The sequence below is a fragment of the Heterocephalus glaber genome, unplaced genomic scaffold (assembly GCF_053883595.1).
Source record: "Heterocephalus glaber isolate CG9 unplaced genomic scaffold, H.glaber_assembly_v1.0 deba00001457, whole genome shotgun sequence".
NCBI lineage: Eukaryota > Metazoa > Chordata > Mammalia > Rodentia > Bathyergidae > Heterocephalus > Heterocephalus glaber.
The window spans coordinates 1,053,624-1,077,628 of record NW_028258305.1 but is presented as its reverse complement, the minus strand read 5'-3'; the positions used below and the strand labels follow the sequence as shown (position 1 = coordinate 1,077,628).

The following is a 24,005-nucleotide window of genomic DNA, read 5'->3' as shown; positions in this document are numbered from 1 at the left end:
TTCACCCTTTTCATTCCTAATTGCATGGATTTGGGCCTTTCCTTTCCTTTTTTTTGACAAGTTTGGCTAAGGTGTTGTCAATTTTGTTTATTCTTTCAGAAAACCAACTCTTGGCTTCATTGATTTTTTTTGTGTCATTCTCTTAGTCTCCATTGCATTGATTTCTGCCCTGATCTTTATAATTTCCTCCCTTCTATGGGCTTTGGGTTTGTCCTGCTCTTCTGTTTTTTAGAAGCTTGAGGTTCAGCATCAGGTTGTAAAATTGAGCTTGCTTTGTTTACCTAATGTGAGCATGCACTGCTATGAATTTCCCTTGTAAGGCTGCTTTCATTGTGTCCCATAGATTCTGATATGTTGTATTGGCACTATCATTTAGTTGTAGGAACTGTCTTATTTCTTCTTTAGTTTCCTCTGTGACCCATTGGTTATTCAGAAGTGTGTTTTGCATTCCACGCGTTTATGAAATTCTTGCAGTTTCTTTTGCTATTGGTCTCCTATTTTATCACACTGTGGTCTCACAATATACAGGGGATAACTTCTGTTCCTTTGCACTTACTTAAACATGTTCAATGAGCGAGTGTGTGGTCTATGTTGGAGAACGACCCATGTGCAGCTGAAAAGAATGTGTATTCTGATTTTGTGGGGTGGAACACTGTAAACATCTGTTAAGTTCATTTGTTCAAGAGTTTGATTGAGTTCTAATATTTTGTTATCTAGTTGATTCACCTATTTGTGAGAGTATGGTATTAAGATCCCCCACTACTATTGCATTAGTGCTTATATGACTTTTCATGTCCATTAGTATTTGTTTTATATAGTTGGATGCACTAGTGTTTGGTGCATAGATATTTATGATTGTCATCTCTTCCTCTTGGATTGTTGCCTTTACAAGGATGTAGTGTCCTTCTTTATCTCTCTTAATCAGTGTTGGTTTGAAATCTCCTTGATCTACAAAGAGGATAGCTACTCCTGCTTTTTTTCAGGTTTCTGTCACATGGAGTATTGCTTTCCACCCTTTAGCTTTCAGTTTATGAGTTTCTTTTTGAATTAAGTGTGTTTCTTGTATGCAGCATATTGTTGGATCTTGCTTCTTGATCCATTCTGGCAGTCTATTTCTTTGATTGGTGAATTGAGACCATTAACATTAATGGTCGTATTTGATATGTATTGACTTATCCTTGCCATGACTTTCTTTTTGTTGGATTCTCCCCCTTTGTGTTTAATTTCTTGTTGTGCCTGATGCATTCATTCTGTTGGGCTTCATGGGGTTGTCATCCTGGTTATGCTTTCCTAGGATATTTTATAAAATTTTTTGGAATGCTGGTTTAGTATTTGTAAAGTTCCTAAGGTGCTCTTTGTCTTGAAAGTACCTTATTTCTCCATCCATTTTGAAAGATAGTTTTGCTGGGCACATCAATCTTGGTTGGCAGTTGTTTTCCTTTAGGGCTTGAAATATGTCACTCCATGCTCTTCTTGCCTTGTGGGTATGTGTTGAGAAGTCTGTTGTGATTCTGATAGGCTTTCCATTGTATTTCATTTGTTTCTTTTCTCTAACTGCTTGTAGAATTTTGTTCTTCTGTTGGGTTTCTGGAATCTTAACTATTATATGCCTATGTGTAGATTTTTTTTGATCAAGGCTAGCTGGAGTCCTGTATGCCTCACTTATCTCTATGTCAAGTTCTTTTCCCCTATTTGGGAAGTTATCTGCCATTACTTCTGTGAAGAGGTTTTTTTTTTTGTCATCTGCACTCTCTCCTGTTTCTTCCTTGACTCCAATCACTCTGGTGTTGTTTTTCTTTGCATCGTCTAGCAGCTGCTGTATTGATTTCTTGTGGTCCCTTACTGTTTTAAAGAAATTTTTCTTTTCCTGGTCACTAATTGTAATCCTATCTTCTATATCTGAAATTCTATCCTCACACTGTGTCATTCTGCTTCAAAAACTTTTAGTGGAGTTTTTAATCTCCTGGAAATCTGTTTGCATTTGTTTTATGGATTCCATTTGTTTCCTATGTTGGGATTCCATCATATTCCTCAGCTCCTATTTTTTATCTGTGTCCACTCTAGATTTATTAATCATGTCTTGCACTGTGGGCACAATCTCTGCTGTTATGTGAGAAAGTATTTCTGATTTCATTTTTTCCAGTTCCCCTTTTGTTGCCAGTTCAGAGAGTCCAGGTGGTTGAGTATCAGATTGTTCCATCTTGTTGCTCTTTGGGGTTCCCTTAGGTGATCTGGAAGTCTGGTTTTGGGACTTATTTACGTGTCTTCTCATTTCAACAGATGCTGCCTGCTGTGTCTTTGTTGAGGTGACTTTTTGCTCACCCAGTGGTCTTGAATTCTCAGCAAGCCACGGAGCAGCCTTTACTCTGCTGCTCACCATTACAGCAATTCCTGGGTTCAGAGTGGTAGCATTCTAGTTCCTTGACCTGACCTGTTGTCTGGGTGGGCTTCTGCCTGGGGCCTGAGCACACTTGGGGTGGTATCTAGGCATGCCTCTCTCTGGGGCCCCTATGTAGCTATTGTCTGGGAGGGCCTTTGGTTGGGGACTGTGCACTCCAGTTTCTGTTGTCTGCACAGGCTTTGGCTAGGGTCTCCTCACACTTATCAATTGTATTGGGGCGAGCCTCTGGGTATTGCTGTGTGCCTGTACAGCTCTTTTCCAGGTAGGTCCCTGGCTGTGGCCAATGGCATGGCCAGCCTCTGGCTGAAGCCTGTGTCCCCGTGCAGCCCCTTTCTGGGCGGGCCTTTGGCTTGGGCTGGTGTGCCTGAGCCTCTTGGGTTGGGGTGGAATCCCAGCTGGGATCTGCCTGCAGTCGTGCTGGTCTGGGCCACACAGCTGCTTCCTGGATCTGCCTGCACTTAGGGTTGGAATGGCAGGCCTCTGGCGGGAGCCCACATGCCCATGCAGCTCCTCTCTGGTTAGGCTCCTGCCCTGATGGGGTAGGGTGCCAGAACCTCTCACTTAGACACATCTCTAAAATCTTACATCCTCAATGCCTTAAAAATTCACATTAAGGAACAGTTTATACATAGAACTGACCCTTTTTAAATGTACAATCAGTGACCTTTGACAAACAATATAGTCATATTAAGTGCCAGCACAATGAGATATAGAACATTTCCATTCCCTATAAAAGTTCCCTTACTCTTCATAGTGCCTTCACCCCCAATCCCCTGGTGGTTACTGTCTGAGTTCTGTCCTTGTAGCTTATCTTTTTTAGGATATCATTTAAACTGAAGTATACAATATGCCTATTTATGATGACCTGACATCTCTGGATGATCCTATTGCACTTTTCTGAGAGTATGAGATAATTTGTTATGAGAATATGTTCCACATGTAACCATGGATGCTCTTGTGCCAGAACATTTTGCCTCTAGTTGAACTACATTTGAAATTTCACAAGTGGCAGTACTGATCAGAACTCTGATAGCAGCTATGTATTAGGATTTTAATTTGTTTTTTCCAAGGGCCCAACTAGCTTAGCTGATGCTCTGACATTTACACTTTTTCTTTAGATATGGAGTTGTGATCTAGGTAAATAAGCAAATAGCTCTTTATTTAAGCAAATAGATTTTTATTTAAGCAAATAGCAAATAGCTATATTTTATTGTTCTGTACTATCATCTGATTTTAAATTTTTGCTAAGTTTGAGAAAAGGAGCCCAGTTCCCCAGTCAGATATACTCAGAATGACATTTACAATAATGAGGTTGCCAGCAGAAGTGATGTAAATGATAAAAAACTTTTATTTTATTTTATAGAAACAGTCAAATGCTTGATGAAGATGACATATTGAATGAAGTGCCCAAATCTCCTGTGATTAACTTACCTGATAAGACAGCTCGTACCTCACATCTGGAAAGAACTACAAAAATAACTGAGACTCAGACTACTAGCACAAGTAGTGTGGTGAGAAATGTAAGATTTCATCTACTTGTAACATATTCTTCAAGTTTTTTTTTTTTTAGACAGGGTCTCACTAAGTCCAGGCTGGCCTTGAGCTTGTGGCGAATCCTCCTGCCTCTGCCTCCTGAATGGTGTGATTACAGGCGTGTGCTACCATTTCTGGCTCTTCAAGTTATTTTGAAGAGAGAAAAGACAACTAAAATTAGGCACATCAAACAACATTTCTAGGATTGATCTGCTTTTGCTGTTTTTAAGTTAAGCTGTAGAGAAGATCACAGTGGGCCAACACTTCAACTAATATAAATACATTTCTGTAAGAGATATAACTGATTCAACCCATAGTTGCAGATGGATATTTTAGTGATAATTTTCTGCACAATAAATAATTTTACAAATTCATTAAGGAAGCACAGTTATCCTTAGGAATTAATTTATTTATATGTGCCTTTTTAGTCCTTCCTAGGTGAATGCGGAGGCTTGAGTAAACAGCAGTCAGATCCTGGCCAGAGGAAAAGAAGCCTTCCAGCTTGGATGTTAGAAGATTTAAGTGATCAAAACCTTTTAGCACCTGTCATTAGTGGAGGTGGGTTTTTGTTTCTGTTAATGTTGACTTTTCAGGAAAGCAAGCGGAGCAAGAAAGTTTTCTTGAATAGAGAAACTAGTGGTTGTGTAAGGTATAGCTTACTCTTAACAATTTTTTGATGTGTATATGTAGTCTTATTTATTTATTTATTTATTTATATTTATTTATTTATTTTTGGTACCAGGGATTGAACTCAGGTCCCTGCACTTGCGAGGGAGGCGACAGAACCACTGAGCTAAATCCCTGGCCCTATGTAGTCTAATTTAAAACTTGTTTTTGTGTTATGCCTTCTAGCAGACACCATTGTGCTGATTTTTTTCCATTTAACAAGCACTATTATCTTCTGATAATATGAGATCTATTAATACAGATTTTCAAACAATTCTGTTTGTGTCATGTCTAAGATAAAAGGCCAGCACAGTGTAAGTAATTAAAGTTAATTTAATTCAATTAAAAGAAAAAAGACATACGCACAATGTTTGTGCTGGGAGAGTCAAAGAAAATGTGACTTCTGTCCTGATATAATTCACTGTCCTGGTAAAAATCACAGTGATTTTATGTTTTCTGATAGTTAGCCCTGTTTTTAAAAAAATTTCAAACTTGTTTACTAATTGTCTTATTTAGGCAAAATTTTATTTATTGAGAAGTAACAAATTACTCAGGTTAATTAAAGAAGACCTTCTGTGGTTAGTTGATACAGTTCTTCAAATCCAAGTATGAAGTGAGATCTAAATGTATGAATTTTTAAATTTAAAAAATTTTATTAAAGTAAAAGACACATTGCCATTAATCCCCCTCAGAATCTTCCCCTTCACTTTAAGCACATCTTTCCCATCATTCTTGTCACTTTCTGAAGCAGTTCTGCAAGTTTCTTCCTCTCTAGATACGTGGCCACTCTTCTTTGTTTCTCTCTCTGAAGCAGGGACCGGTGGCTTCTGTTTGCATATGACTTTGCACAGGGCTTTGACTTCCCTAACTTCTGACAATGGTCTTTTTTCTCTTACAAAAAGAGAAAAAAATTTCACTGCCAAATTGTTACTGGGCAGCTCTGTCTCTCAATTACAAATAAGAGATCTGGTTGGCCTACTTTAAGTCAGGTCTCCCCAATTTTTTTTTAAGAGGGGGTGATCAGAAGAAAAATAAAGGACCATACATATATATATATATATATATATATATGTATGCAAAAGTTAATAAAAAAACCTATAAAGTACTTTAAAAAACTTTCTAGTTCTGCTCTATAAAATTATTTATTTAAATTTATTTTTAACTGACAAAATACTATAATATAAATTGTGTATATTTCTGGGTCATAATGTCATGTTTTATTCTATGTATACATTATAGAAAGATTCAGTCAAGCTAAAATATCCAGCACCTTATCAACCTAACATTTTTTTGTGAAGAAAATATTAAAAATCCATTCTTTTAGCAATTTTGAAATGTGTGAACCTTATTGCCATAGTCACCAAGCAGTGCTAGAGGTCATTGAAACTTATTCCTCCAGTTTAACAGAAACTTTGTGCCTTTTGATCAACATTTTCCCTTTTCCCATCCCTCTCCCTCCTCTTTGGCCTCTTGGAACTATCTTTTTTCATTCTAAGATCAACTTTTTTAGATTTCACATGTAAGATTAAGATTAACTGGCACACTGCATTTCTAATTACAAATATTTTACGTTGCTTGATTTTGTCCCAATAATTTTAGATCTGTTCATTTTCCTTTAATCTTTACTTTTTTAGTTTTCTTTCTCCTTTAGGATAATTTTTATTGATATGCTTTCAAGTTTACTAATTCTTTTTTCTGCTATTACTGTTAGCCTATCTAGTGAATATTTTACAGTATTTCAGTTGTACTTTGCAGTTCTGAAATTCTTTTCTTTTTAATAATTTCTCTGTGATGAGCTTCTCTATGAAATCATTAACTACTGTATTGAAGTATGTGTCTATGTGCCACTTTTCAGTTATCTCAGTTAATTTCTATTAACTTCTTGGTTTATTTTATATGGACCACTTTTTTTTTTTGAGACAAGGTCTCAATTTGTATGTAGTTCAGGTTGGCCTTGAAATCACTTTGTAGCCCAGGCTGTCCTCAAACTTGTGGCAGTCCTTCTGCCTCAGCCTCCTGAGTGCTGGGATTATAGGCGTCTGCCACCATATCCAGCTCACATTTTCTTGTGTATTCTGTATCTAGTGATTTTCTAATGAATATTGGATGTTACACATGATGTATTGTAGATGCCCTTGATTTTGTTTATGTTTCTCTGAAGCAATATTTTTATTCTAACAGATAATTAACTTAATTAAATAATTAATTTAATGAAACCTTAATCTCTGTTTCCCCTGTTGTGTGCAACAGCTACAGTCTCAACTTAGTTCTTTCCATTTATAACTGTGGCTTTTTTTTCCTCGGTTCCCGAGGTTTCCTTCATAAGCATGTAGTTTAGCAGTCAGCCAAGAATTTGGGTTGATTTTATATGTAGGTTTTGGTTCTTGCCCCTTCTGAGTGTCCCTTTCAGGATTTTATCTTTAATTTTTGTCTGTTCTGCTATCCTCGAACCCTGTCCTCTGATCATTTAAGCTGGTAAAGCTGTAGCTTTCTGCCACCTGTATGTTAGAGAATGCCTTCAGGAAAGCATCTACAAATTAACAAACCTCGTAGATTATACTTCATTTTTCAAACTTAAACTTTTCTCCACCTCTGTCTTTTTGTTCATTCTCCAGTGTCTTCAAATAGTTGTTTTTTAAGATATGTTGTCCTGAATTTATAATGGAACGATTCCATCAATTAAGATATTTATTAATATTAAGATATTTGACCATTATGCTAAACATATTTTAATTATATTTTATAAATTAATAGTCAAAATGAATGCATAGTTTAGTTGGAATGCCATTATCCTTAATGATTCCTATATTCTTATAATTCACCTAAACTTTTTTTTCACCTAAACTTTTGATCAAATATATTACGTACAGAATATACCTTTTAAGTGCTAGTTTGGATGATAGTAAGATTGAAGTGTTCTGCTAAAAGCAGGATATACATTATGTGTTAAAGGGAATATGGTTTAATTTAGAGAATTTTCAAATATAAACCTAAGAGTTTCTTGGTAAGGGGATTATTTTAGTATAAATTAACAGATTTATCTAGCTAAAAATGAAAAAAAATTTGCATGCAAAGGACACTTCAAGTTAGAGGCAAGTAACAGACTGGAAAACAATATACTGAGAGATGTTACTGCCACACTTAGAAAAGATTAAAGATATTTAAAAATTGTGTACTTAGTAACAAAAAAGATTATGCTCAATAAAAGTTTTGGATGTTATAGGTGATGTGTTACAGAAGACGAAATACAAAGAGTTAAAAAATTCATGGCTCTATTATCAGATATGAAAGTTTAAATTGAAACAACCAGTTACCTTTTTTTGTTAGTTAACTCACAAAACTTAAGCAATTGATAAAATCTCATCCTGACAGAAATGGATATTATTGAATATTGTTGGTAGAAGTAGGAGTGTAGTCTTTTAAAGCTGTCAAAAATCTCTTAAATATTTTAATATACAGCATTGTTTGACCCATAAATTACAGTTCTAAGTATTTATTACTCAGAAAGAACAGCATTTATATTTTTATTCCTGTATGAGTTTAATATACCTATTGGCAAATATATTTGCTTAAACTTAGGAAAAAGTTGAGAAGGATACATATCACATTGTTAAGTAGTTTCTCTGGAGAATTAAGATTGGATGAGTATACTGTATTTTACTGATGTTTATACATATAATTGAGCTCTTATTTCTCAGCTCATAGCTATCACTTATATCATAACAACTCATGTAAGTACAAGTGGTAATAGTTACGAATAAACTGATTTATATTAATAGTTAATTTCTTTTATATTTGTCATTTAATTGTACTTATGCTGGATTTAGAAAAAATTGATATCCCAGATGTAAAGATTTTGAGCCAATTAAGCTATTTATGTACACTTTATGAAGAGCACTTTACCAATATCAAAATGGCTTCTTGGTATGTAAAAAAAATTACCTTTGGTCCTTAAAAGAAATATTTATAGTAGATAATTTGGAGTTTTGAATAATTGCCTACTTCCAAAACCTATATTTAACTTTACACGTTTTGTACATATGTGACACTTGGAATGTGATAAACTACCATTTGGGCAGAAGATGTGTCTTATTTAATTTATATTTTATACTTCTCAGCACAGTAACTAATACTAGTATTTCATAATTTCACTGGATTTGATTATTTCATAACTGTTGTTACATTTGGTCATTTGTTGCACTGAGTTATCCAGTTCTATTAGTCCTATTCCTGCCAGTTTCCAAAAATGATATGAAATGGTTTCTAATTTAGAGTCACAATGAATATTTAAGTAATTTAGACAACATTTAGTTATTAGAATAGTTTATTCATAAGTTTCTTTTGGTAAATACAATAGTCCCCTCGTAGGTACAGGGTCTACATTTCAAGACCCCAGCCAGTGTTTGCTTTTGATGGCAGATAGTACTAAACCCTATGTATAATTTTTTTTTTCTTAAATTCTTTTATTGGTACATTTTAGGTATACAACACATTTACATTTCTCTTTGGGAACTTGTACCTTTACATGATGCATCTTGGTTCTTTTTTCTTTCCCCATTCCTAGCCCTCCCTTCACCCCCTCCACCCTTCCCTATATACAAAGTCTTTATTTCCATTTTTTCCATTTCTCATCATTTTTCCTTTCCCTTCTTTCCTTTCCCCTGCCCTTCCCACTACCACTACCCTTTGGACCTTTTCTTCTTATTTTGCATTTTCGATTATTCATTCTAATCATTGATACATTTTAGGTATAAAATATAATGACATTCATCATTGGAAATTTGCACCTTTACATAATCTCTCTTGGTTCTTATTTTTCACCCTTGCCCAGCCCTCCCTTCAACCCTCCATTCCTCCCTATTTACAAAGATTTTGGTCCTATTTTTCCATTTTCTCATATTCCATTCCCTTCTTTCCTTTCCCCTGGCCCTCCCACTTCCTTTCCCTTTGCCCCTTTTCTTCCTATTTCACATTACTTATTATACGTTTTAGTCCTTATTTACACTTTGTTTCTCACACCAGAGAAACTATTCGGTATTTACACATGTGTGTCCTGTTTATTTCACTTAAGAGTATCGCCTCAATGTGCATCCACTTAGCTATAAATGTCTCTAATTTCTCATTTTTTATGGCTGAGTAGTACTCCATTTTATAAAAAAAACACATTTTCTTTATCCAGTCTCCAGGTGATGGGCATTTGGGCTGTTTCCAAGTTTTAGCTATTACAAACTGTGCTGCTATGAACATGGGCACACATACGTCACTGTGGTATGATTCTTTTAATTCTTTGGGGAAGATCCCCAGCAGTGGAATAGCAGGGTCAAATGGGACTTCCAGTCCTAGTTCTTTGAGGTATCTCCATACTGATTTCCAGAGTGGTTGCACCAGTCTACACACCCAGCAGCAGTGGAGCAGGGTTCCTCTTTCCCCACAGCCCCGCCAGCATTTGTTTTTGGTTGATTTCATGATAGCAGCCATTCTTTCTGGAGTGAAGTGGAATCTCAGCATTGTTTTCATTTGCATCTCTCGAATGACCAGTGATGTTGAACATTTTTTCATGTATTTAATTTGCTATTTCTCCTTCTTTGTGTGAGAAATGTCTGTTCATTTCAGATGCCCATTTTTGGATTGGGTCTTTAAATTTGGGAGATTTGATCTTTTTAAGTTCTTTATAGATTCAAGATAGTAGACCTTTGTCTGAGGAAGAGCAGGTGAAGATTTTTTCCCACATTGTGGATTGTCTCTTCACACTGCTGATGGTTTCTCTTGCTGTGCAGAAGCCTTTTAATAAGAAGAGATCCCACTTGTTGCTTGTTTGAGCTAGTTCATGGGCAACTGAGGTTTTGTTCATAAAATCTTTTCCTACACCAATGTCTTCAAGGGTTCTACCTAACCTCTGTTCCAACTGGTTCAGAGTTTCTATTTTAATATTTAGATCTTTAATCCATTTTCATTTTAGTTTAGTGCATGGTGAGAGATACAGGTCTAGTTTTAATCTTTGGCAAGTTGAAGCCCAATTTTTCCAGCACCATTTATTAAAGAGGCTATCTTTCCTCCAGTGAGGGTGTTTGGCTCCTTTATCGAAGATGAGATGGCTGAGTATGTCTGGCGTTGTTTCTGCATCTTCTAATCTGTTCCACTGGTCCTCAACCTATGTATAATATTTTGTCCTGTACATACATACATTTCTGTATGGTAAAGTTTAATTTATAAATTAGGCAAGGTAAGGGATTAGCAACAATAACTAATAAGAGAACAATTACTTGGTAATAAAAGTTATATGAATGTGATCTCTCTCTCAAAATATGTTACATTTTACTTTTTCACCTAAAGGTAGCACTTTGTGGCTTCTCTTTGGCATATCTAAATTGCTAGCACTAATATTCTTGTGCCTTGAGGCCATTATTAAGTAAATTAAGGGTTACTTGAACACAGGCTTTGTGATACCACAACAATTGATCTGATAATCAGGGGAGCTATTAAGTGACTAACAATATACAGTACAGATACTCTGGACAAGAGGATGATTCATGTTCATGTGGAAGGTGTGGGGTGTGCAAGATTTTATCATGCTACTCAGAACAGCATGCAATTTAAAATGTATGAATTATTTATTTTTTGAACTTTCCATAATTGATCGTGGGTAAGTGAAACTGTGGAAATGAAATTGTAGATAGAGGAAGAGTGTGGTATTATTTTTATATTGGCTCAATTGATTATTCCTGTTTGATAATATCAACAGTATACCATTGGCATTTGTTTCTTGAACTTAAAGAAGATTATTATTTGAGGCCACTTGAATATTGTCTGGAACAAGCTGAGCAAACTATAGCCCATGGGTCAAATTTGTCCACGGCCAATTTTGTAAATAAAGTTTTACTGGAGCACAGCTATGGTCATCCATATATATTTTGTCAGTGGCTCCTCTCATGTTACAAAGAAGAGTTGGGTAGTTGTGGCAGATACCATACAGCCCACAGATCCTAAAGTATATACTCCCTTTTTTCCAGAAAACGTTTGCTAACCCCTGCTAAAGAACATTAAAAAATATTTATACACATACACACACACACACACACACACACATATGTATGTTCAAGGAATTCTTTGGACAAAGTCTATTGATATTCACAGTTCATTTACTCAAGAGTACTTATTGAACACCAGTTTTGTACTAGGAACAAGGCACACAACATCTTTCTTCTCATGATGTTATCATTTTAGTGTAGAGGAGACAACCAGTTATGAATATTTTCCTCTTAAAACAAGTAGATCTTTTTTTCTTGATGAGATAATTCATTAAATTGCTAACAAAATATGATACTAACAGATTTACCAACTGCGTTGAACTTTGGCTAAGTATAGGTGATATAATGTCCATTGTTAATCAAGGCTTATTTTCTTCATCAGAAAAGTCTGTAAAGGTCATCCTCTTTTTAGATTATTTTGAGTTCTTATCTACATTTAAAATTATGTAAGTTGGATTCCTCAGTGTGCCTGTAAGGGGCTCAATATGAATATCCATAAAGTGTATTGGGTTGTTCTGTGTCAGGTTTTTTTTCAGAGAAATTTAATGCTACAATTAAAAAATTTGTAGTGTGTCACTCTATTAGATAATTTATATACCTTATCTCATTTACTTCTAATAACTCCATGGGTTATTATTAGAGTTCCTATTTTGTAGAACAAACCAGAATTTAGTAAGATGAGATAAAACAGGTAAGACATGGATCTCCCATTGGTATTTTGGCCTGGCAAACTGGGGTGCTGAAGCTCTTGGTGGTTGTGCTGTTTAGTGCTTTTTGAGATTTGTAAATAAGTATTTTCAAGTTGGGAGTATTACAAGTGTAACTTTAATTTTACTTGCTCTTTTATTTTTGGTATGGAACATTAACATTTGAAGATACAGGGGTTAATTTTCTTTTTCTTCATATCTGTGTGTTTGCCTGTGTTTAAGATAACAGCATAATCCAGGGAAGTGGAAGAGAAGGAATCTGCAAAGAAAAAACCCACATAAATGTAACACAGCAAGGAAGAAAGCGAATTTCATCAGGAAATTCAGAAAGTGTATCAGGAGGACAAGATGCAGGGAAAAAGTGCAAAGATACTAATCAAGAAGAGTCTGTCATTTCATCCAAGGTGATTTTTACAAAGTTAATCAGTTGATTGTTTTATCAAATTTCTAGATAGGAATTATATATTGTATATATCAAGAAGACCAAAACTTTTTTTTTTGTTAATGAGTTTATGAAGACTAAAAATTAGTTTACAGAAACTAATTCTTAGTATATGGATTAGTATTTGCATTGCAGAAAACCAAGCCATTAAATTTAGAAATTTTCAGAGTGAAAAAAAAAATGGAGATCTCTTTCCTCTTGTCATAATTTGTCACCTTTATTCTGAAAAACTGGCTGCTTCTATTCCATTGGTCATTTGTGGACTGCACCATGTTTTTCTTGCTAAGTATAAAGAGAACAAATGAGGGAGTAGTTCTTAATAATTGGTTGCAGGATCACTTCTTCAGTGATCCTAACAGTATTAATAGACCTTTCCTTTCTTTTTTCAGGTTTTACTAACTCACTAGAATGATTTGGTTAAATTGGTTTTCCATGACACTGGATATTTAAAGAAATTGAGATGTATTTATTGGATGCATTTTTGAAAATAAAGATAGAGATGGCCTCAGGGTGGAAAATTGAGGCATTTTTCTTCTCTACAGAAAAATGGCTTAAGGTGACAGTTTTCATGACCCTTGTACACCACTGGCTGAGTTTTGTAAGGTCCCTGTCTTTTTAGTCTTAGGAAGAGTCAAAGGCATAGGGTGTTGGTCTTGGAAAAGCATATGTGGGAATACTGGAAATGTCTGAGCAGCCATTTGAGTGGTCAGTCCTTTTATATACCACCTTTACTCCTGCCTTTTCTCCCAGAGAGATGAACCAGCCTGTCAGTGAAACCACTCTTCCAGCTAGGAAGTGGGCCGTCACTATAGACTGAACTCCTTTGTTTACTTATGGAGTCATGTTTTATAAATGAAAACAGAATGTATTCTGGCTCATGAATATTTACTATAAAATTTACTAAAATAAAACTTGTCTCACATAAATGTTAGGCCTTCATATACTCTGAATTCTGAACATATCAATTGATGCTTCCTTTTCTCAAGAAGAGGAATTATTTTGTTCAGAAGATATCTTTAGCATAGGTGTTTTACTATGTTTATCCCAACTTATGAAATTTGATAATCACAAGAAAAACTTTAAGGAACATTTTAGTTGATAAGTAGATCCAAGATATTTAAGGTATTTGTGAGGTTTTGATGACATCAAGGAAGCAGGAACAGTTAGGTCCCAGGACGGCCTAAGCTCTACTTGGCTGATTGCTCTTTCTATTATGACTTATGTCTAGATTTCCCCCTAAAGCCTCATGTGGTGATAGGTGAGACTTCTCAGAGGAGGCTGGATTTAGAATGTATGATGCTAGGATCAAAGGTGTGTGATTACTAAATTAGTTCACTGATTAGTTTGGCATAGTTCTGGGTATGGATAATGTAAAGGCCCTCCCTGGGTGTGAGTGCTACTCATCCTAAAGGTGAGTAGCCTGGATAGAATACAAGGGACAGGAAGAGGACTGCTGTCTTCACTTGCTGCTTGTCACTTGCTTCTTGCTGCTTTTGTTTCTTCTGCCTGCTGTGAACTGTTTCTCCTCTGTGATGTCCCTGTGCCAGGCCAACCCACCTTGGAGCCAGCTGATTATGGACTGAAACCTCTAGAAATTGTGAGCCAAAATAAACCTTTTTTCTTTTAACTTTGGCTGTCAGATATTTTGTCTTAGCAATGAGAAAAAGTAACTTAGAGACTCTTTTAGGGCTTCTCTGCAGGATTTACCTCTTCTAGTTCAGGAGAAGCAGAGCTCAAGCTTTAATAACCCATTGTACAGGTCTCTGGTATAGTTGGGCTAGGGGCATGACTGAGACTGAAGACCTGAGCAGGACCTTTCTATGGCTTACCCTCCATTCTCTGCTCAGTTTCAGTCTCAGTCTTAATCCTGGTGAGCGGCTGGTCCTGAAAAGATGGCTACGATCTAGGACATGTGAAAGAGAAAATTAAATGTGAGAGGAAACAATAGGTTAAGCTCATCTATCTAGTCTGATAGCACAAAGTTACCAGTTACAGGGAACTCAGAATGGTTTGGCTAGGCCTGCAGAGTAGACTTGCATCAATTTATGTGATAAGAATCAATTACATTTTCTTAGGGAAGGGTAAGAAAAGAAGTAGCAAGAAGGGACAGAAATCACCTTCCTATTATTAGGCCCTGCTCTGATTCATTTGCTCTGTGGGACTTTTGTATCCGTAGACTCTCAAATAAACTCTCCCAATTGTAACGTGCCTTCAAAGTTGAGAGCTACTGAGAGTATCATTCAGTACCTCTGAGGAAAATGGATTTACACAAGTAAATCCAATTGACACAAGTAAATCCAGTTTACACAAATCAAATGCAAAATGGTATGTGAGAAGTATCCTATGTCTGTTGCCAGCACAACACTTAGTGGCTTAAGACAACAGTGCTTTATTATTTCCCTTCATTCCATGCATCAGCTGGGCTCATTTGAGCAAGTCTTTATCACATGCTTTTGGTGTCAGCTGGGATTTATTTATCTGCATTGGCTAGACACAGTGATGGCGAATCTTTTAGAGCTTTCAGTGATATAAACAGTCCTCTGTGGCACATGTGCCATAGGTTTGCCACTGCTGCCTAGAGCATTTGAGATGGCTTCACTCATGATTGGTGCCTCAGCAAGAGTTGATGGAATAGCAGGGAGCTGTCTGGTTCTGCACCATTCACTGATCTAGACAACACTTTCACCTGGCACTTGAATCCTAAGAGTTGTGAAATAGCAGCTTCCAGATTTTTTAAGGTCTAGGACTGGAACTGGCATAATGTTATTTCTACTACATTCTGTGGTTTGAACAAGTTACCAGGTCCCAGGTAAACAGAACAGGAGGTAGAAGGGCAAAGAAGATAAAAATATGAGTTGAAAATACTTAATCCAAAAATTCAAAATGCCCTGAAATCTGAAACTTTTTGCATATTGACAAGACACTCCAAAAGTTTTGGATTTGGGAGCATTTCAGATTTTGAATTTTCAGATTAGGAATGCTTATAAATGATAAGGTATATGTACATATATCCCCCCAACCCCCACCAAAGAAAATAACCTGAAATCTTAAATTCTTTTGATCCCAAGCATTTTGGGTAAGGGTTATTTCATTGACACAGTCAAGAAGCAAAGAGAATCTGAGCTATGATGGTAACTTTAAGGATATTAAGGAACCATTGGAATAGAAAAATATCTAAGAAGCAAAACTGCAGGACTTGTTGCTCAGATCTGGAGAAAGTGAGGGAAAGAAGGGATGACAGATTTCCAGGAAGGATGAATGCATGCATTGTGTTGGCAGAAACTATGGTAGAGAACAGAGACAGGATTTCAGTTTGGATGTTTCAAGTTTGAGGCACATAGAATATTGAGGAAGAAATAGTTAGATAGTGATTGGATATGTGAACATGAACCTCAAGAATGAACCCATGGTCTGGACTATGTATGGACCTTTGACCTTATCAGCATGCTCAGAGGATGTTATACTCTTTGAGCTAAAGTTTGAAACCACAAGCTTGTGTGGATTTTATCTGTAGCTAATGACTTAAGAAAGTGAAGGGGGAAAAATCATGTTTTCTTTGCTTTTCAATTAGCCTTCAGCTGCCTGTCTTCCAGCCTTCTAATAACTTTCTGCCTAACATCTAATATATATTGTTATGGTTTAGATCTAAAATGGCCCCCAAAGCCTCATTTGTTTGGAAGGTGATTAGATTTTGTGGGCACTATAGCTGACTGGCTGTTATGAGTTGGGATCTTATTTAAAGAGGCAGGACTCTAAGGGTGTGACATGGCAATGCAAATCTCTCTTCCTGGCTCCTCCTCCCTTTTTTGCTTCCTGGCTGCCATGAGGTGAGCAGCTTTCCCTGCCAGACCCTTCTACCTTGCCTTGGAGACCACAGACTAAATAAACTTCTCTTCCTTTTAAGTTTTGGTTGTCTGGTGTTTTGTCCCAGTGGTGAGAAAAGTAATAAGACATGTAGTTTTACATTGTAGGAGATCTAGCCACTCCATGAATCTTCATCCTTCTACTAAAGACTTGACATTTTCATCTAATCTTAAGGAATAATCAGTGTGCAAGGGTAGAAAAAATAGAGCTGTTTTTCTCTCACTTGCCATACAGAGCACCTTCCCTCTTTGTTGTTCTCTCATTCACCGGTTCAGCGACTTGCTCTAGCTCATGAGCTTTATAACTGGCACACTATGAATTTATGTCTCAGCAAACTTATAAATTACTGCATGTAATGGATTTTGGGGATCATTTATGAATAATTAAAATAATGAATTTTAAATTTTTGAATGCCAAGGGTCTACTCTATATCAATATTTCATGAGTTCCATAAAGAGCATTACAAATTCCACCTTTTGTGCCTCTTAAAATATATTCGAGAACCCCTGATCCATAGTACTGTATTGATAGCTGTGACTTTAACATTTCTTTCTCTTTGAAAATAACATGCCAAACTTATTCCCTGTGAGGACTTAAATTTTTTTTAATAAAACAAATTATTTTTATTTCATGGAAGTAGAGTGAGTTGAACTGTGATGCTATACATTTCATTTTTTAATATTTTATTTTCTTTCTTCTTTTTTATTGCTACTATGGATTGAACCCCAGGCCTTCTGCATGCTACACCAGCACTCTACCAATGAACTACATCCCCAGCCTGGTTTTTAGTTTTTAAGTAGCATAATAATACATGATTATTGTCAAAAGTAAAATACTCAGAATCATGTGGAATAAAAAGTAAAACCTTCAATTTGCCTTATCCTTTGATCTCACTGTTTTACTAATATTTTTATATCATTCTAAAGCTTTTCTTTTGGATTTACACAAGTAAATAACACAAATATATAAGGAATATTTTAAAAAGATAAATGCTATCATAGTACAGTTCTTGCTTGTTTAAAAACATCCTCAGATATGTCATTATTTCAAAATCTGCATAATGTTTCATAATAAGAATGTATTCTAATTTTTTAATTACTTTTTTAGTTGTGTCTTTTTTTTTTTTTTTTTTTGCAGTAAATATGACAGGTTGTTGAGTAGGATTTTTTCCTGTGTTTTTGCTACGGAGTCCAGATGCTGGGTACAAAAGTACTGAGTATAGGTCCTGGGAAGCCTAGTCCTAATACCACGCTCCTTGGTTCTTGTGTCTTCAAGGAAAGAGTTCAGACAAGACATGTGAACAGTTGTACAGAGTATAGGCAGAATTTATTGCAAAGTGATAGATTTCCAGAGCAGTAGAGAGAATATACTTTTAGGCGTGAAAGTAGGCAAGTGCCAAGATGGCAGTTGCCCTGAATTAAGGCTCAGCTACATTTATATGATTATATCAGTGTTCAAGGAATATCATTTCCTTCCTCCAAGGTCATCATTCTTTTACAAAGAAAAGGGAACTGTTTTGACCAGCTTCAGGGGGAAGAAGGTTCTTATTTACTCTCTAGGTGAAATGTTTGAGTGTAGTTTGTTTTGAGACCTTGAGACTTTTTCTAAACCCTTATTTATAATCTGGACTTCTGAACTTTGTATGGCCCTGGACCTTATCAGCAGGCTCAGAAGATGTTACATTCTCTTGGGCTATAGCTTGAAACTATAAGCTTGTTTGGATTTATCTATAGCTAATGATTAAGAAAATGGAGAGAAAGGGAAAAAAGAGTACATCATGTCTCTTTAATATGTAGTCCCTAGCCGCCGGACTCCAGGCCTGCTAATGTCTAACTTCCTGCCTAACGGTGTCCCATGTTTGGAAGGAGGGCAGTCCCTCCATATCTCCCAGTTGTGAGAACCAACCCTTTCCCTGTGAAGCTTATTGACCCCCAGGCTTTATCCAAGAGGTCAGGAAGTGTACGGGAGAGAGCAGTATTTGTAGGGAGATATTCCTTACTTCCTCTCTAAAATCAAGAGAGTGGCACTCTTAAGAGAGTTACTTGCGAGTTTGGAAATGCCAACAGAAACAGAAAACTGGTGTTTTATGCTGGTTGATTTACTGATCTACCCATTAGTGAACCAGGAAAAGGAAACTTTGAGAGAGCTGACCCAGTAGGGAAATGTCAAGTGGGGAGGCAGGTCAGGGTTGCCATACTTTCATTATGGATCTCCAGTTGCTGGTATGTGCCATGTAGTCCTATAGTGGAGGATGATGAGATTGGGGTACGCTTGAGCAGTTTGGAAGCAGAGTGTATGGTTCGAGATGTAGCATGAGTGCCATCAGCAGCCAAGGGTAAGCTACACGAGAGAGCCAAAATGATTACTTTTCCTGTAGGTTATCTGGTATTATACAGAATTAAAACCTACATTCCATTTGCAAAGTGATTAACCAGTTTGAGTATTTTGAAATAATATGCTGTGTTTTTTAAAACTTAAAATAAATAATTGGTCCAGAAGTCATTTTAATAATATCTTCAAAAATTTGAACTATTGGATATTAAATAATATGGAAACCAGCTTTTTCCAGATGGCAGCCGACATACAAGTCATTACTTAAAATGGAAATGAACATTTGTGTGCATTTGGTATGCTGTTATAACATCTTAGAAATGGCCACCAGGACCATTGTTTAAAACTGGTGTTTATCTGAGCACTTTCTGCTTTACAAGAAGTAGAAGTCATTAAGAGATCATTTTAAAAAAATTTTTTTATGTTTACCCTTTTGTTGGTACATTTTAGGTGTACAGTGTAATGACATTCATCATAGGAGTTAGGCACCTTTACATACTCTCTTGGTTCTTATTTTTTCCCCCTTCCCCTTCCCTCCCTTTAACCCCTCCATCCCTCCCTATTTACAAAGACTTTGTTTCCATTTTTTAATTTTCTCATATTAATTCCATTCCCTTCTTTCCTTTCCCCTACCCCTCCCACTTCCTCCTCCCCTTTGCCCCTTTTCTTCCTATTTCACATTATCTATTATACCTTTTAGTCCTTATTTATACTTTCAGTTTCTCACACTAGAGAAACTATTCAGTATTTACACATGTGTGTCCTATTTATGTCACTTAAGAGTATCACCTCAGTGTGCATCCATTTAGCAATAAATGTCTAATTTCTCATTTTTGATGGCTGAGTAGTACTCCATTTTATAAAAGAACCACATTTTCTTGATCCAGTCTCCAGTTGATGGGCATTTGGGCTGCTTCCAAGTTTTAGCTATTACAAAGTGTGCTGCTATGAACATGGGTGCACATATATCACTGTGGTATGATTCTTTTAATTCTTTGGGGAAGATCCCCAGCAGTGGAATAGTGGGGTCAAATGGGACTTCCAGTCCCAGTTCTTTGAGGTATCTCCATACTGATTTCCAGAGTGGTTGCACCAGTCTACACTTCCAGCAGCAGTGGAACAGGGTTCCTCTTTCCCCACAGCCCTCCAGCATTTGCTCTTGGTTGATTTCATGATAGCAGCCATTCTTTCTGGAGTGAGGTGGAATCTCAGTGTTGTTTTCATTTGCATCTCTCCAATGACCAGTGATGTTGAACATTTTTTCGTATGTTTATTTGCTATGTCTACTTTGTGTGAGAAATGTCTGTTCATTTCAGATCCCCATTTTTGGATTGGGTCTTTACATTTGGGAGGTCTGATTTTTTTAAGTTCTTTATAGATTTGAGATGTAGACCTTTGTCTGAAGGACTGCTGGTGAAAATTTTTTCGCACATTGTGGGTTGTCTCTTCAACACTGCTGGTGGTTTCTCTTGCTGTGCAAAAGCTTTTTAGTAAAAAGAGATCCCACTTGTTGATTGTTTGTGTCAGTTCATGGGCAACTGAGATTTTGTTCATAAAGTCTTTTCCTACCCCAATGTGTTCAAGAGTTCTACCTAACCTTTGTTCTAGCCGGTTCAGCTTTTCTGTTTTAATATTTAGATCTTTAATCCATTTCAACTTTAGTTTAGTGCATGGTGAGAGATTTGGTCTAGCTTTAGTCTTTGGCAAGTAGAAACCCAATTTTTCCAGCACCGTTTATTAAAGAGGCTATCTTTCCTCCAGTGAGGGTGTTTGGCTTCTTTGTCAAAGATAGGTGGCTGAGTGTGTCTGGAGTTGTTTCTGCATCTTCTAATCTGTTCCACTGGTCCTCAGGTCTGTTTCTTTGCCCGTACCATGCTGGTTTTATCACAGTAGTTTTGTAATACAGATTCAAGTTGGAGGTTGTAATACCCCCTGACATGTCTCTGTTACCTAGAATTGCTTTTGCTATTCTGGCTCTCTTCTTTTTCCAAATGAATTTTGGGATTGTTTTCTCAAGGTCCATGAAGTATCTCAATTGGAATTGCATTGAATCTATATAGCAGTTTTGGAAGTATGGCCATTTTCACTACGTTGATCCTTCCTACCCAGGAGCAGGGGATGTCTTTCCATTTTCTGATATCTTCAGTATCTTTTTTCAAAGTGCTATAGTTTTCGGAGAAGAGGTCTTTGATTTCTTTTGTTAGGTTGATTCCTAGGTATTTCAGTTTTTTGGGTGCTATTGTGAAAGGAATTGTTTGCCCTATTTCTCTCTCAGTGAGTCTGTTGTTCGTGTAGAGGATAGCTATTGATTTTTGTGTGTTGACCTTGTATCCAGCTACTTTACTGAATTTGGTTATTAATTCTGGAAGACTTTTGGTGGAGTTCTTGGGGTCTTCTATATAGAGTATCATGTCATTTGCAAATAATGACAATTTGACTTCTTCATTTCCTATCTTTATTTCTTTTATTTCTTTCTCGTCTAATTGCTGTGGCTAATGTTTCTAAAACTATATTGAACAGGAGTGGTGATAGTGGACATTCTTGTCTTGTTCCTGATTTTAGTGTGAAGGATTTCAGTTTTTGACTATTTAGTATGATATTAGCTGTTGGTTTTTCATAGATGGCTTTTATCAGATTGAGATAGAGACTGTCTATTCCAATTTTTTGTAGGATTTTTATAATAAATGCATGTTGGATTTTGTCAAATGCTTTTTCTGCATCTATTGAGATGATCATATGGTTTTTGTCCTTGGCTCTATTGATATAGTGTATTACATTGATTGATTTGCATATGTCGAACCATCCCTGCATCCCTGGGATATATTCCACTTGGTCAGGGTGTATGGTCTTCTTGATGATCTTCTGCATTCTATTTGCCAATGTCTTATTAAGGATTTTTGCATCTATGTTCATTAGTGAGATTGGCCTATAGTTCTCTTTTTTGGTTGGGTCTTTCTCTGCTTTGGGGATCAAGGTGATGCTCACTTCCAGGAATGATTTCGGGAGTATTGCTTTCCTTTCAGTTTTGTTGAAGAGTTTAAACAGTAGTGGCAGTAGTTCCTCTCTAAATGTAAGAACTCATTTCTAACAAGACTAGTCTTACTGTTTATGCTAGTGATAAGTAGAAATTAAAAAGGTTCTTCAGTGCTAATGACAGTATTTATTTGGTTCAAAGTACCTTTAAACTTGTTAAGCTAAAACTTGCTTAGACCATTTCAAAGAAAACATGTTTTTTTTTCTGAATTGGTCATGGCATACCTTTATGCACATTTTTTATGAGCATGGAACCGTTTTGTCATTCAGCTGTAGGAAAAAAATTGCAATTATGTTTAGAGGATAGAGTATTTCAGTAATGTATAAGAAATTATAGGGACATTGAATAGTAAAAGCATGACACATTGTTGAACATTAACATTTAAGAACTGTTTTTGAGAGAGATAGTGTTCAAGTGAAATCAAATGTTTTAACTTACGTTTCATGTATATTTTTTCTGGTTATTTTTCACTGAATGTTTGACATGATTGTAAAGGTTTATTTTCTAATAACTTCAAATTGTTCTAAAATTTTAAAACTAGAGACAAAATAGTAATTTTAGTAACTTTAAAATGTGAATCTTGAAGTTTTTTAAATTTATATATTGCATGGATCTTGTATTTTTACACTCATGCTTAAATATATATTTCTTTTTAAAATGTTTCATTTATTTCTCATTTTTTGTAGGAAATGCCAGAATCATTTTCTGCAACCACATTAAGTAATCCAGATATGCATACTACGAAGATTAAAACACAGAGAAATGAAATTCCAATTGTGGGACTTGCTAAGGTTTCTAAACATAAAATCATGACTAAAGGAACACTAACTAAAGGAGACGAGGCATTGAGCTGTTCTGAGAGTTGTTCGAGTATCCAAGGCAAGTCATTCCTCAGTGAGTCTCAGAGATCTCATCCCAAGTCCAATTCAGAAGCTTCCAGTTCTGACACTTTGCATGCAAAGGAAACTGATTCACTTCCACGAAGTTCACAAGAGAACAAAGTTAAGAGGTCATCCTGCATGTATGGAGCAAACTGCTACAGGTAAAATGAAATTATAGATAGCATATAATTCCATTATTTCAACATGTAGCTATGTAGATATATGCTATAGTGTATTAAAAACCTAATAAAACCCATTGTTCTAAATGTTAGCAGCTTTACCATGTTTTTCCTGGTTTGCACTTTATCAATATGGATTCTAGCAAATCCTGCCAGGTGCTTTTAAGATACAATAGGGAATTAAATGTTTTATATGTAGACATGCTGACTAATGAAAGGATCTGAATACTGAGGAATCTAGACTTGAAAATTGAATCACTCAGACTTAAATACCTGCTTATTTAATGCCTTAATATTAGAACAAAGCTTTCATAAGTAGTTGTTGTATAGTCTAAAACTTAGATAATTTTACATTGTATTTAGATAGCTTATTATATTTCTGTGTTTTCTATTTTTTCAGTGGTGCTTTGAATAACCATGGTATCTTCTAAAACAACTAACTAAATGTTTTTTTTTCATTAACTTTATTGGTACATTTTAGGTATACAATGTCCTGACATTCATTATTGGGAATTTGTACCTTTACATAATATACCTTGTTTCTTATTTTTTTCCCCATTCCCCTGCAATCCCTTCAAACACTCCACTCTTCCTTATTTACAAAGACTTTATTTACATTTTTTCATTTTCTCATATTTATTCTTTTCCCTTTTTTTCCGCCCCCAGCCTTCCCCTTCCCCTTTGGACCTTTTCTTCCTATTTCACATTATCTATTAAACATTTTGATCCTTATTTACACTTTCACTTTCTCACACCAGAGAAACTATTCTATATTTACACATGTGTGTCCTACTTATTTCACTTAAGAATATGGCCTCAATGTGCATCCATTTAGCTATAGTGAAAATGGCCATATTTCCAAAACTGCTATATAGATTCAATGCAATCCCAATTGAAATTTCACCAGCATACTTCGCAGAACTTGAGAAAACTGTCCAA

The 24,005-nt window shown here is 35.9% G+C and overlaps 1 protein-coding gene across 7 annotated transcripts in view; it reads left to right on the top strand.

Annotated features, from left to right (window-relative positions):
• Aplf (aprataxin and PNKP like factor) overlaps window positions 1–24,005 on the top strand; it is a 113,956-nt gene that overhangs the window by 50,466 nt on the left and 39,485 nt on the right. For all 7 annotated transcript variants that reach the window (XM_021262522.2, XM_021262520.2, XM_013073998.3 and 4 more), the window contains 4 exons: window positions 3,765–3,921; window positions 4,363–4,492; window positions 12,558–12,739; window positions 22,693–23,048. In XM_021262522.2, the coding sequence (XP_021118181.2) occupies window positions 3,765–3,921; window positions 4,363–4,492; window positions 12,558–12,739; window positions 22,693–23,048 (825 nt within the window). The remainder of the gene's footprint in view (window positions 1–3,764; window positions 3,922–4,362; window positions 4,493–12,557; window positions 12,740–22,692; window positions 23,049–24,005) is intronic.